General features: G+C 46.1%; 1 protein-coding gene across 1 annotated transcript in view; it reads right to left on the bottom strand.

Moving 5' to 3' along the window:
- Window positions 1-12,166: 12,166 nt before the first annotated feature.
- paqr7a (progestin and adipoQ receptor family member VII, a) overlaps window positions 12,167-15,756 on the bottom strand; it is a 4,716-nt gene continuing 1,126 nt past the window's right edge. Inside the window, exon 2 of the mRNA XM_068704610.1 lies at window positions 12,167-15,031. Within this exon, the coding sequence (XP_068560711.1) occupies window positions 13,947-15,008 (1,062 nt within the window). The 5' untranslated portion in view covers window positions 15,009-15,031 and the 3' untranslated portion in view covers window positions 12,167-13,946. The remainder of the gene's footprint in view (window positions 15,032-15,756) is intronic.

Below are 15,756 nucleotides of genomic sequence, written 5' to 3'. Positions count from 1 at the left end.
AGATGTTGTTTTTCATGGGCCCTTGAGCAATGTTACTGAAATTAGGGGAATCCCCATTCTTAGCCCACCATAACAGACACACACACACACACACACACAAACACACACACACACACACAGAGACACACACACAGACACAGACATAAACTTTCCCAAGTGACAAATCACTGTGGAACTAATCTGTGAAGAACAATTTAGACAGTGAGAGGAGGACGAGGAGGAGATAGAAAAGCAAACAACCCCCAAAATTAAGTCCAACACACACACACACACACACACACACACACACACACACACACGTGCACACACACACGCACTAAAGGCGGTGACAGAATGAGAGCACATTGAGGAAAAGTGGCCTTAACACACCTATTCTGCATCAACACCCTCCCACTTGCAGACAGAGGCACAAAGTCGGGATAGAGGACCAAGGCAGGCAGGAGGAGGCAACGGTGCCTTCATGTGCTGCGGGAAATACCGCAACTATGAGATGAGCGCGCATAATAGATGACGTGGTAAATATAGGAGAAAAAGGTCCACAGACCAAAGAAGAGTTGGGTGATAATTCTCCGCGGGCTCATCGCTACAAGCGGCATTACACTCATAGTCATATGATCCAGTGTTCAACTAACATATTGATTAGTGCAGATTTAATGACGGGAGAATGTAGCAAAAAAACAAATGATTGAGGTGATAAGTGACATCTGACCGGTGGAGATAAAGCTTCTTCTGGTACCGTGCAGCGTTGATGCGTTGAGGCGCTGAGACATTCCCTCTGTGTTTAACAATCTGTTTTATTGTATGTGTGTGTGTGTGTGTGTGTGTGTGTGTGTGTGGAGGGGGAGGTGGGGGGGGTGTTCTTGGGTAATCAAATGGATAATTAGGATGCACGATGCTGGCAGGCCTGCTGAGAGAAATCTGCAGCTTGTCACTTTTTAAAAAAAAAGATGGAGCAGCATGAGCTCAGGAAAAAAACCCAGAGATAATTACAATTGGATTCGAGCATGGTTTCCTCTCTCTGTGTGTGTGTGTGTGTGTGTGTGTGTGTGTGTGTGTGTGTGTGTGTGTGCACCAGTAACAGCAAATAAAATCACACAGTCATGCACCCACCTATAGGTTTGTCAGAAATCACGCATCCACCATCGCTCTTTTGGGAAATCAGTGAGAGAGATCGATCCTGTTTATATACGGACTCACTGAAGTGCCCAAAAGGTCAGAACAGAATCAGCTCCTCTTGTTGTTTGACGACATCGAGTTTTTAAAAAACACACACCTTCTGTATATTGAACAATTGACACAATTGGATTTGATCGCCAGCTGATCCCGAACAATGATAATTACAGCAGGACTGACGACGATGTGCTGCCAGTTGATCTGATTTTCCACTTTGATTTCATCAACTAACTTGGTCTCTCTCTCTCTCTCGCTCTCTCTCTCTCTCTCTCTCTCTCTCTCTCTCTCTCTCTCTCTCTCTCAACCCATCAGTGATTAAGACACACGGAGTTGACCTAGATAAGTAGCAATCAAGGTGGGAAGGTGGGAAAGCAGAGAGAGAGAGAGAGAGAGAGAGAGAGAGAGAGAGAGAGAGAGAGAGAGAGAGAGACCACCCACACAGAGAAGTCCTGATTCCTCATTAGGATGAACACTTGGGGGGGGGGGGGATTCTTTAAGTGCCAAGCCAAAATGTTTCTCTCAATCAAACGTAGTGATTTAAACCGCGTCACGTACTCAAGCCCGTTTTGCATTCGATCCCCTTGGCGAAAAATGAGAGCAACACAAAATACCTGGAAGTTGACAAAATACGGAACTAATCGAGCTTTTAATTGCCTCTGATTGCTATTGTTCGGGGGATCCTTACAGGGCTTGTTAAAGTGCAGTTTGGCTTCGTTTCCTGGAGCAGGAAATCTTGAGAAGTGGATGATTGTTGAGTTTTGAAGACTCCCTGGAACGCCATTAAATACCCACATGGATAAATCGGAGGGCCGTAAGATAAGTCATAGACGTTTGATCATGATTGAATGTAGGTTGACATGGTGATCTGGTTTGTTTACACATCAAGCAGACGAGGCGCAACACAAACCTTTTTAAATAAATGCACTGAGTGCTTAACGGTCAGACAGGAGAAGTCTTTTTTGAATCCCATTACAGGAATGTGTGTGGATGCAGCTCCTCGCCGACTTGTGAGAGAATTGTTCATTCGGCGGATTAATCGCACCTTTCCACTCAAACTTATTTAAATCAGCTTCAGCTCCAGCAGACAGCCTGGCCCTGGCCGGGTCACCAGGTCGTATGGCTGAGTCTTGGCTTATTAATTTCACACATTGCACATATATTCTTCATATACCGCAAGCATTCTTTAGTCGACATTCGGCTCATTTCAACCTCTTCATTTTAAACACTTATACAGTTCTTTTCTTTTTTTTTTTTTATAGTTGCTAACTTATAGTTACGATCAGAGATGGGCAAAAACACATCAAAATGTATTTTGATACAAAATACAAAATACCTCTCAAATAAATGTGTTCAAATAAAATACAAAATACTGGGGCCAGAAAATGTAACAAAATACAATACATGTAGTGTAGAAATAATAAAACTAAGAATACTTTCATAATATGCCTTTTAAATAAAATAAATTGGATATTTAATGGGTTTTTTTAACAAATGGACATCTACTGTCATAGCCTGGCTAACTGTGAACTATATTATCTGCCAGTAATTTATATTATGACATTCACATTGAGAAGATACAGCATAACTTGTAATACAGTGTGAGATGAGATGGTCAGGCGTCTCTTGATAAGGTTATCATGAACATACAAGCTCCCAACCTCCCTCCTCCTATAGCTAGCTACTCCACTGATAAGCTAACTTGCTAAACACCGGCTATGCACTAGCCTAGACAGCATGCTAGCGTCATTAGCATGTTAGCATTGATGGCTAGCTTGATATTATAACCGTCACCATGTATATTCAATAGGCTAGTAGCCAGACCCAGACATACAATTATACATCAAGCTAGTTGTCATCTGTCACACTCAGATAACATGTTTATCTTGACAGACAATCCGATGAACTTGAAGATCTGAAGACTGAATTCTTGAACTGTTTTTTGATTCGTGGAGAAAGTATTTTGAGTATTTTAAATACAAAATGACTCCACTCCAAAGTATTTTGGTACAAATTACGTTCGATTTTTTTTAACAGCCCTATCAAATACAAATTACAAAATACTCAAAAGTAATTGAAATACTCATCTCATCTCATCTTCAACCTCTTATCTGGGATCGGGTCTCGGGGGCAACAGCTCCAGCAGGTGGACCCCCAAACTTCCCTTTCCCGGTGCCACATCAGCCAGCTCTGACTGGGGGGGATCCCGAGGCGCTCCCAGGACCAGTTTGGAGATATAGTCCCTCCACCTGGTCCCGGGCCTCCCTCGGGGGTCTCCTCCCAGCCGGTCGTGCCTGGAACACCTCCCTAGGGAGGCGCTCAGGCGGCATCCTTACCAGATGCCCGAAAACCACCTCGACCGGCTCCTTTCCACGCAAAAGGAGCAGCGGCTCTACTCCGAGTCCCTCACGGACGACCCAACTTCTCACCCTATCTCTGAGGGAGACGCCAGCCATTGCTGTACTGATTCTTTCCCCGTGCACAAACGGTACACCTAATTCTGAACAACACCAAAACACATGCAAACACTTGACGTCCGCTGAAGTCCGGCTGTGACCGAATGTGAAGCTTTGTTGATCTGGCAAAGAGGAGTTAACGCCTCTATATTTGGTTTAGCGGGGGTTTAAGTGTCCTGAAGACACAACAGAGCTCAGCAACCTTTTGTTTGAGAGGCGCTCCCAATTCAGCACCAACAGCAGCACATGAGCCCCACCCAGCGTCGATGAGGAGGACGTCGGAGCCCCGCAGACACAGTGAACTAAACCATAAGAGTCAAACAGGTTACTTTCAAGAGGTTAAAGCTGCACCCATCGACATATATTCATATCAACAATGGGTCAAATTACTTTGATGACCTCAGAGCTGTCACTAGTATTAACAAACCCACAGAAAATGGACGTCTGATATTGAAATTGAGGGATACATTGTCCGGTAGTTCTTAAATAAAATAATTCAGACTGTGTAAAAATGTTGACACCTCTGTGGATGAGAACAAGTGACCAAATGTAACTGTAGTCATATAACTCCCCCTCCTGGCAGATGTAGAAACCTGCCACTGCAGACTTGTAACGTGTTGGAATCAATACATACACTGTCATTTCAGACAGTGGGGACAGATGGGGTTTTGGACACAACACAGCCCGAGTCCACCGGCGCTTCTACAGCTCTTACATATACAGTTAGGTCCATAAATATTTGGACATTGACACAATTTTCATAATTTTGGCTCTGTACACCACCACAATGGATTTTGAATGAAACAATCAGGATAGTGACAGCTCTTTGGACTTCATATTGAGAGTTGACAGCAACATTTTCCAAACACAAACACCACACTTGAAATGAACTCTAGACCTTTTATCTGCTCCTTGTCAATTAAATGACGAGGGAATAACACACACCTGGCCATGGAACAGCTGAGCAGCCAATTGTCCAATTACTTATGGTCCCTTAAAAAGGAGGGGCCACATATAAAATGTGTTGTAATTCCTACACCGTTCACCTGATTGGGATGTAAATACCCTAAAATTAAAGCTGAAAGTCTGCACTTAAAGCACATCCTGATTGTTTCATTCAAAATCCATTGTGGTGGTGTACAGAGCCAAAATGATGAAAATTGTGTCAATGTCCAAATATTTATGGACCTAACTGTACTTTGACTGGTATACCTGTTGAAGGTGGCCGTCTTCATCTTGGACCCTCCCGGTTCACGTGTCCTCCTAGTTCCTCGGTGCCTCTTCACTAGATTTCCAGCTGATTTCAGCAGTAACCCTCTGGCTCTCCACCAGGGTAACCAGGCCATTCTGCTGACTGGTCATTTTCTTGGCCTCATACGGTAGAGACTGAATGTATTTGTCAATTATGATACTCTCCAACACACTTCATTTCTCTGGGTCGGATGTCAGCCGAGCTTTGGTTACCCGGTCGAGGTCATGCATTTGGACAGTTCTGGCTTGAACTTCCAGTCATGGAACCTCTGGGCTCTTGCTGCTCAACTGGATGTCCCTCTTCAAGAGGACGTATTCCTTGGGACTGGTCAGTAGGGAGGTCGAAGGTCGGCGTGCTGCGCCAGACCAAAAAGGAGGAAAGGGACCGACGAGGGATGCGGTCGAAGAGTCCAAAAATTACCTCCCAACGTCTATTCCTAACCACTTTTCCTTGACCTCTATGGAAAACGTAATGGAAAGACGTGAAGAAATCATGAGTTAGGAAAAAGACAACCGTGGGCTGCGGTTGAAAAGTCCTTTTTGCTTAGGAAGGTTCCTAACTGAGTGAAATGACCTGGAAGTATCAAAGTGGCCGCCATGATAGTCTAAATGCTAAGGAATGGTGCTTCCTTTCTAAGCTCCTTTAGCATAGGAAACACTGGACCTTCCTTTACGAAAAAGGAAAGTAGATAATTCCGCCGCACAATTCCTTGCGGCGGCAACATTTAAAGTGACGCACCATTTGGCCATCCATGAAAACAAACTATATGCTTATCTTACACAGGTTTAACAATCATAGTCAAATAGGATTCATGTTGAATATGAAATGACGGTAACAATCCTCAAGTTTCATTTCATATGAATTTACTTCAAACATGCAACTAAAAAAAAAGACGAAATATAAACCATCAATAAAAAGTACAAAAAAAACCAAAAAAAAAACATATGGCCTATGATACATTAAGCAAAATATAACTAGTTTAATCTACATTGCACAAAGGAAATATTGATATTGCACACGAGTGAATTGTTTCTACTGAAGCAGTTTTGATTGATAAGTCTGACAGCAGCATTAGGAAGGAGCTCCGGTTTCTCTCCTTCACACCGTGAGTGGAGCAGCAGCAGCCACTCACAGAAGCCGTTTAAACAGACAGTTGTATATAAAGCCTGCATGCATTTGGGGTAGCTCATTTCATGGCGTCCATTTTTACTTGTGCTTTTTGTAGTCTTTAGTTGTAGTTTCACCATGCAGACCTACGTCAGTAACATCCGCTGTCGCATCATAATTACGCGGCTTAGTGAAAGTGGAGTCAGACTCTCTAAACTCATGAATTCTCCTTCACCTCTTTTTCCATAGAGCTCAAGGAAAAGTAGTTAGGAAGAGACGTTAGGAGGTCATTTTTGGACTTGGACTGCAGCCAGGATTGTCACAATCCAGCTGTACGTTGTGGAGACCTAGTATTTACTGAGCGCTCACACACGGCATGTCAAGACTGGTTTAGAGGAACCTCTTTGCAACACGTCTTTCATACACTAGATGGCACCAAGTAAACAGCAATATGCACACATGCTGGGCTTTTACCAGTTCCACACAGCTAAGAGTGAAGTCAAGACACAAAAGTGCATTTATTTTTTTTTTAATAAAAACACCATTTATTCATCCCAGGACAACTGCTGCATCTGCTTGAAGGAGGAAGACACATCATTAGAAACTACGTTTACGCATGTAGAACAGCAAGATATGATGAAGTACTCACCTGCTGCTGTCTAAAGGGCCTGAACCTGATCCATTTGGTCTCTGGATGAACATTCTGGACCTTTGGCTTGTAAGATGCAGAGGGCCACTTGAGGGCCACGTCGGCCTGCTGCTGAACACAGGACCGCTGGGGGGCCTCACCGGCCTGGTGTTGAGCAGAGGGCCGCTTGGGGGCCACGCCGGCCTGCTGCTGAGCAGAGGGCCGCTTGGGGGCCACGTCGGCCTGCTGCTGAGCATCCTGAGCAGAGGGCCGCTGGGGGGCCACGCCGGCCTGGTGCTGAGCAGAGGGCCGCTTGGGGGCCACGCCGGCCTGCTGCTGAGCAGAGGGCCGCTGGGGGGCCTCGCCGGCCTGCTGCTGAGCAGAGGGCCGCTGGGGGGCCTCGCCGGCCTGCTGCTGAGCAGAGGGCCGCTGGGGGGCCTCGCCGGCCTGCTGCTGAGCAGGGGGCCGCTGGGGGGCCACGCCGGCCTGCTGCTGAGCAGGGGGCCGCTTGGGGGCCTCGCCGGCCTGGTGCTGAGCAGGGGGCCGCTGGGGGGCCACGCCGGCCTGGTGCTGAGCAGAGGGCCGCTTGGGGGCCACGCCGGCCTGCTGCTGAGCAGGGGGCCGCTGGGGGGCCTCGCCGGCCTGCTGCTGAGCAGGGGGCCGCTGGGGGGCCTCGCCGGCCTGCTGCTGAGCAGGGGGCCGCTGGGGGGCCACGCCGGCCTGCTGCTGAGCAGGGGGCCGCTGGGGGGCCTCGCCGGCCTGCTGCTGAGCAGGGGGCCGCTGGGGGGCCACGCCGGCCTGCTGCTGAGCAGGGGGCCGCTGGGGGGCCTCGCCGGCCTGGTGCTGAGCAGGGGGCCGCTGGGGGGCCTCGCCGGCCTGCTGCTGAGCAGGGGGCCGCTGGGGGGCCACGCCGGCCTGCTGCTGAGCAGGGGGCCGCTGGGGGGCCACGCCGGCCTGCTGCTGAGCAGAGGGCCGCTTGGGGGCCTCGCCGGCCTGGTGCTGAGCAGAGGGCCGCTGGGGGGCCTCGCCGGCCTGGTGCTGAGCAGAGGGCCGCTGGGGGTCCACGCCGGCCTGCTGCTGAGCAGAGGGCCGCTGGGGGGCCTCGCCGGCCTGCTGGGGGGCCACACCGGCCTGGTGCTGAGCAGAGGGCCGCTGGGGGGCCTCGCCGGCCTGCTGCTGAGCAGAGGGCCGCTGGGGGTCCACGCCAGCCTGCTGCTGAGCAGAGGGCCGCTGGGGGTCCACGCCGGCCTGCTGCTGAGCAGAGGGCCGCTGGGGGGCCTCGCTGGCCTGATGCGGCTTCCCAACACTCACTTCCTTCTGGTCAGCAGGTTCAATCAGCCGTCTGATAGCATAGCCACCAAAGTGCTGAGGGATGTTGTGGGTTCTGGTCGGGGCGAAGCGCCGGCCAGAGGTCCCCACACTGCTGGTCTTAGAGGCAGAGATGTTACGAGCGTTCACAGGAACCGGTTTGCTTGGGTATCGGTTCCCAGTCTCAGTCTGGCTGTGGTTCTTTCTAGTCCTCTCGTTTTGGAGAAAGGAGAAATGGGAAGGTTTAGATGCTACAGAGCTACGACGTGAATACACTCTTCTAGCTGAGGCACTGGCTGATGTTTTAGTCCGGACAGGGATTCTGTGTGGCTCAGCAGCACCTGTGCTAGACAGGCTGGAAGCTTTCTGTGCTGCTGACTGATGGGAGACAGGTTTGAAGAAGTAGCTTTCCAGAGGACCCTGAAGAGATTCAGAACTGCTGGACCGATAGTCGCTGGTACTTGGTGTACTCTGCTGAGCTGGCCAAGTCCTCTTCTTGCTAAGAAGAGTTTGATCGTACTTACTGAGTGAACTACTACTACTAGCAATATTACTAGAAAGGTCAAACAGCTGCTTTTTTGGAATATTCTGCACATTATCCTGACTCAACTCAGTCGTTGGCCAGTTAGGTTTAGACTCTGAGCTGCTCTGCACCAACCTGACTGAAGCACTTCTGGCTGGCTGTGAAACAGCTTGTCTGAAGCCACTACTGGGAAACCTCTGGCTATAACCACTGCTAACTTCAGTGTCCGTGTCGAGGCTGCTGCTCTGGACTGAGCCACCAGAACCAGAGGCCCGTCTGAGTTGATTCTGGGGATCGCTGCCACCAAATCCACTACCCTGTTGCATGAAGCCAACATTTGTGTTGCCGTTTTGTCCCTGAGCTGCAAGAGAAACAAAAGAGCATAAATCCACAGCTTTGTAAAAGATCACACCAATAAATGACGGCAATATTTGAGCGTCGCTCACCTTGTGTGACCCACAAACAAAGCACATGCTCTGCTTGAATTAAACAAATCAGCAAGATCCTGCACAGAAGACAAAGACATCCAGTCAGAAACGGAACAGCAACTCCACAAACACTGACAATAGCTGAAAAGACTTACCCCAAATGAACTCCACAAGCCATTTCTATGTTCTAAAGCGAGTAAGCTGGTCAAAGCAACAGCAGCCCAACAGCCCTGAAGCTGCTCTGCATGTGTGCAGCAGAGAGGTAGCATTTATTGCAACCTGCATCCAATCACTGCGTGATGTGTCTCCCGGAGCACCTGAGAGTCAACCGACCAATCATCACAGGAAGCTGCAGCAGCGCAGCAGTCCACGCTGACCTCCTTTCAGCTCCAAACTGTTTTTCCAGACCCCATCAGAAGAGAATTTAATATACTTTATTTTAACCATTAAAATAAATCGCTGTAAACATATTAACATATTTTAACAATGCGACCCAATCAAGAATGTGAAGTAGAAAGAGTATGCATAATGGTTGCAGGGTGCTTTCGTAGGCGTTGCTCAGTCCCTCCACACAGTAGTTCAGATACAATAATATTATATTATACTTTATGATCCAGACCGTGAACTGCAACGCTCATTGACAACTTTGCTCGCACATATCTTAAATGAGGTTCCAGATTGTGTTCTCTAATATCACACCCAGGAATGTATTTTCATGAACTCTTTCGCTAACATTGGGCCTCATTCACCAACGTCTTCCTCAGCTTCTTCTTAAAGATGTTCTTGAGAAAAGGTCCTGAGAAGAGTCTCAGTCAGATTCGTGACGCGTTCTGAAACTTCAGAATTGTTCAAACCCGTTTTCTAATAAAGAGGAATCTCATCGTCCAAGTAAATTGAAGGCATGTGCCGGTTGATCCTGATTAGCAGAAGTAAACGCCCTGTTAATCGCCCAAAAAACGGCACGAGACTGCAGGGCCATCTGCACACACGGAAATTGAGAGTTAAGTCAAAAATTGCCCAAAAAAAAGTCTAAAGAAGGTGGAGCACTGGACCAACGTTTTAAAGCAAAATATGCTAAATTAAAAAAAAGTGTATACAGATTAATTTCTTTGTGTGATAATTGCTCATAAATTATGTTGGAAACCACACATTAATAATAAAAACAGAAAAATACCTACAACCATTGCAACATTGTACAAAACTAAAGATATCTTTAATCAGAACTCCCTGTAGGTCCTACTGTGTGGACGTTTGGGGAAACACCTACGAAACCAACACATAGCTCTAGAAGAGCTCTATAATAGAAATATCTAGAGCCCGTGTGAATTCAAGGGAAATAGGAATGTTTAAAAGAAGGAATTACAAATGAGTAGTTCAATTTGCTTAGTAGTTTATTTTTTTAAATAAAGCCGTAAACAAATATAAAACTGAGGTATGATACTATTTTGTATGACACGTTTGGAACTTTGTTTTTGTAAAACTAGTAGTGAAAGGGTTGGGTATTAGAGTATGCTTTGTTTAAAGGGTAGGCGTGATAAGCTTCAGCTTTTTGGGGGCTTTATCATATCCTAAAAACCCACCAAAGTCGGCATGCATATCAGGACTGGTGAAAATTTTTATATTGTATGGGTCACATGCTCGAATATTAAAAGATTGCTCGCTAGCGCCCCCTAGAAGTTGGAAAGGCAAGACCCGACAGCCTGTATGTCAAAATGACCTAAAATGTTAAAGACATGAGCAACTGAATGACTTCTACAAAAAAATCCTCTTGGGACCCTAAGCTCCGCCTACCAAAATGTTCCGCCATTTTTTATTTTGTGAAAAACACATGTTTTGCAAACTCCTCCTACACACTGAGTTTGATTGCTACTAAATTTGCTGTGGATCAGTACTGGATCTATATAATAAAATGTTATTAAAATATTTTTGATAACTAATTTTGTTTAGAAGATATGGACCAATGAACTTCATAGGGCGTGGCTTTGTTTTTCAATACTCATAACTTCAAAACCATTTAACCTATAATCGCAAAATTTGTGTCATATGTGCACATTGCATATTGTTACGTACCCTACAATTTTCATTTCATTCAACCACTAGGGAGTGATACAGTAGTTAAGCCATTTTGGGCTTTTTTGTCAATTTTCATCGTTTTCAGGCGTTGTACTTTAACAAACTCCTCCCACAAAATTCATGTGATCGACTTCAAATTTGGTCAGGATGATCTAAAGACATTAATAATGAAAAGTTGCTAAAATGGTCTACTGACATTGAACAACCTTCATTTTATGTGGCGCCCATTGCCGTGGCAACGCGTCATTTGGCATGAAAAAGGAAGCTTATTTTTCTGTGGCTTAGGATGCTCCAACAAGCCTTGGAACTTTGCTCAGGTGTCGTAAGTAATGGAAATATATATTTCATATGGCTTTTTGGCTTGACCGTTACAAATTGCCTCGATAGCGCCCCCTACAAATATTCAAATACGCAGCCCCAGCACTACGTTTGACCTACATGTCTAAAATGTAGTAGGCCCATGGATCACTTGGAGTCGTACAAAAAAGTCTCTTGGGACTATGCTCTAAAATGAACAAGAAGTCGGCTATTTTGATTTTTGTGTGAATTTTTTTTGCAATTCAAAGTTGCTAAAAGCTTTACGTTTGATGGAATGGCGTAGCGGCTATTTTACGTGATTTGCCATTAAACAAGCTGATGTAACTCCACTGGACTTGCTTATTTGAACTTGCCATGCTTGATAAACAGTCATGGCCTTGAGACGGTACTGTAAAATGCAATGAGGATGTCTACAAGCCAATTTTCACTCAGTCATAGAGCCACCTACTGGCAACAGGAAGTCAGCGTTATGTGACACACGGAATCCAATTTACATGACATTTACATGATGTGCACTTGATGTATAGCAACATAAAGCATGTTTGCACATGTTCTCTAGCGCCACATAGTGGATACAGGAACTGGTGGAATATTTGCACTACATAATTTCCAGCATCGCAGAGTCCTGCGGGAAAATTACGTTAAACTCTCGGGACGCGTTGTCCGATGGACAATGACAGTCGCAGCCGCGTCTGCCGGCGTGCCGCCAGTACCCCCGAGACGCGGGAAGGTGCAAGGGCCCGTCCATCGCTGCTTGCAGCTTTAATTATTGATTTATTTTCATGTGCATTCTTTTTGGAAAATTGTCAATAAGGAATAAATCATTGCGCCGACGTTTACTCCTACTACTCCAAACATAAAAAAATGAATAAATCACAAACAAAAAAATGACAGCAGACGACAGTAAACCACAATAGAATTTATTCATAGGCTCCTCGTAACATTGTTGCATTTTGTCGGCTGTGTGAGGACATGTGGACGTTAACGGCGGCAGTTCAAGCACACGGTTGGATATTGTGGATTTCTGCATAGTCACCTCATACAGTGAGAAGAGCGGCCGTACACCCGATCTGTTTCCAAGGCAGCTCCTCCCTTTAAAACAACATCTATTTTGACATAGTTCAAAAGCTCCAACATCATTACATTATTAGCATCAGGCGCAGAGTCGACAGCTGATTGGCCAATAATGATGCTTGCGTCAGAGGGAGGCGGGACGTCTGTGAATTTGATTGGATAGAAATTTAAAAAACAAAAGTGACTTTGTGTCGATATGTGTGTATATTCTTTGAACCTTCAGCTTGTTGGAGACCCCTGGATCAGACCATACAAGTGACATTTTAACTTTTATTTCTGAAAATACAGTTCGGTAATCAACATCACAGTCCATCTCGGCTGCATGCATATTGTACTGTATTTTAAAAGATAACAATGAAGATAACGCGTACGTGTTGCTCCTCGTACGGTGCGCAAAGGTCACCTCATAAATACCACTCAATTCTTCCCATCCGTCTGGAAAACCGCTCAGTCATTTGACAGCAAGACGTCTCCTCACTATTCAATGATGCGTACGTGAAAACTCAAGGAGAGGAATTGTGCTTTTATTAAAAAAAAAAAAGATTATATTTCTGCCTCTCTGTCCGCCAAGAGATGCGTGTTAAACTCAATCCCACTGCGTTTACATCTCAGTCAGTAGTTAGCATTATTATCTCACAAATACCTTTAAGTGCAGTCAGTACTCTCTCGTGTAACACCTACATTCACATGTCCCTCATGGTCTCAAAAGACACAATCAAGATTTCCAATAAGACATTGATTGCTGACATCTAAATATACACAATACCAAACAGTCTACATGTGTACTCATAAGACTTTATTCTAAATTAAGAGCCCTGGTTAAAAAAAAATATCCACCTTTCTTAAAACAGTCTAAAGGCTGTGCATCAATATATTTATTTAAAAGTACTATAAAATGGATCGTGTGTTAGAAACACAACAACATAATAGTTAGTTTCTAACCTACACGTATAAACGGAGATGACTTAAATCCTAAAGATTCTAAATTCTTTGAATGTTACTCGATTAATTAAAGTGCCTGAAGTTCAATTGTGAAGGTCATTTTATTAATTCCTTTAAAGCCACTCCCATTAATTACGCTTTCAAAAATAACACATTTAAGTCCATTAGCCTGGGTGAAAGATGCACCAATATCAACAAAACTGGTATTCAATGTCAGTGACTTTCAAAATATATTAAAAATAAATATTTCCACATTTTCGATTGGTGTTCAACGTAATATCCTCAGTGTTGTAGGATAAAAGACACACAAAAAAATCCTAAACAACCGGACGATGGAACGATCTAGAAGTTATCAGAAACAGCAGTGGTCACATAAAAGATTACGTACCGATATGTAATACGCAAGATTGAAGAACACTTTTTAGGAAAAAAAAAAAGCAACGCCCTTTTGCTGATCCATGATACTGTGAATGATTCGGCGAATTCTAAAACAAAATCGGTACCAAAACACAAACTCCTGACATCGTGTGTCCCTCTGGTACTCTGCCAGAGGGACAGAGCATGAACAGCAGGATTAGTTCACTTTACATCACAGCAGCTGGTCTGGAAGGAAAAGGCACATCGAGGCTTTTTTTTTTTGCATACAGCTCCTACAACATCTACTACATCACTTGGACTTGGCGTCCAGCACTCGTTTGACTTTCCTCAGCATGAAGGCAGCGATCAGCACGCACACGGCCAAAGTGGCCGCGTACAGCCCCGCGAAGACGGCCGCCTCGCCGCTCCCGTGCAGACGTGAGTACAGCTCCCTGCGGCCCGCGTAGTCCAGGTGGGACGCGTGGATCTGACACAGGGTGCAGCAGGACAGAAACACGTGGAACAGCTGATGGCTCTGTCCCACGAAGTTGCACCGTCCGGGGAAGCAGCGCTCCAGCAAGGGGAAGGTGAAGAAGAAGGAGCAGCTGAGGAAGAAAGCGACCTGGCCGAAGTGGTAGACGATGGCCGGGTCGTCGTCGCCGGACGCAGGCCGCGACGCCAGTCTTTGGGCCACGGGGCTGCTGTCCCACATGTAGGCGATCGCCGAGGGCACCGCCTGGCACACCTTGCGCACCCACGTCGGCAGGCTGTGGTTGCAGTACTTGCCGTAGCAGCATCCCAGGCACGACAGGCAGCTGAGGACGGCGGCGGCGGGCATGAAGACGCCGCGCACGCATCGGTGCAAGCTCTCGTCCACGGCGTAGTAGAAGTGGACGACGGCGCTGCCGTACTGGTACTGCGCGACCCCGACGTAGTCCAGGAAGAAGAAGACGTGGTGACACAGCTCAGACTTGCCGGCCAGCAGGTGAGCCGCCGCGCTGAACGCCGAGTAGGTCAGGGAGGACAGGAAGAGGATCAACAGGGGCCACGAATGGGGATCGCCGACGAAGTCCACGGTCTCGGCGAGCTGCCGGAACTTGACCAGGATGACCAAGAACGCCAACAGGTGAGTCCAGACGTTGACGGTCTCGTTGTGGCACTGGAACAGAGACAGGAAGTAGTAGCGCCAGTTTTGGTTGAGCGGCCGGTAGCCGGTGCAGACGTAGCGCTCCCTGAAGTAGTAGGGGACCTCGGTGTCCCTCACGGTGCCGGGCATGGAGGGCGCGGCCTCAGTCAGCATCCGGGGGACCTCCCTGATCTGCTGCAGGCTGATGAACACCCGCCCGATTCTCTCCATCACAATGGTCGCCATCGCGGTCAGCGGCTGAGAGGTTCCTGCAGAGAGTCAAAGCGTTTTACGTCCACAAAAAAAAAAAAAAAAAAAAAGACCTTTTTGTTCAGCATGGATCACCAGCAATCAGATGCGTCTCCTCTCCTGCATGTTATTTATGGCGGTTTATCTTTTTTTTTTGTTAATGTTCTGCAAAGTTATCTCGGTTGTAAATGTGATATCTTTTTTTTTTTTTTTTTTTTAAAGTTAACATTATCTCTCAGGTTTATGAGTTTGCCGCTGTAGGTTGATACGCTCTCTATGTTTGTCAGAAACAGGTCATTTTCAGCGCTGATAGTCTATGCAGCTAAATCCAGGTCAAAAGTTTTGATCGTTTGAAAAAATAATTTGAACCTGAAAGTTCAAGTTGTGGTCTTGAACATTGAAAAATACAGCAATGTATTCAAAATAAAAATAAGTGAATGAAACGTTTTTTGGGGTTGAATATAATTTTGATTCAGTTCTGAATTTTTTTTTAATACATTTATTTTTTTTATTTTTCACTTTCAAATATTTTTTGATATTTGAGGTCTTGTATTTTTCAGTTTCAGATTTTATATTTTTTATACTTTTGACCCTGATCTAGCGTGGGGGGGCGTGGCTTCAACTGAAAGGGGCGTGTCATCATGAGTGACAGCGTCACAAAGAAGGCTGAGGACCTTCCTCAACAACGTTGCCTTCAGGATAGCTGACGCTCACATTTTTCCCTTCTGCATTCACATGAATATGT

This window comes from Cebidichthys violaceus, unplaced genomic scaffold, assembly GCF_023349555.1.
Source record: "Cebidichthys violaceus isolate CVI_PGR_0920_01 unplaced genomic scaffold, fCebVio1.0.p SCAF_96, whole genome shotgun sequence".
NCBI lineage: Eukaryota > Metazoa > Chordata > Actinopteri > Perciformes > Stichaeidae > Cebidichthys > Cebidichthys violaceus.
Note: the sequence above shows the minus strand (reverse complement) of the source record. Positions and strands in the feature narration are given on the sequence as shown.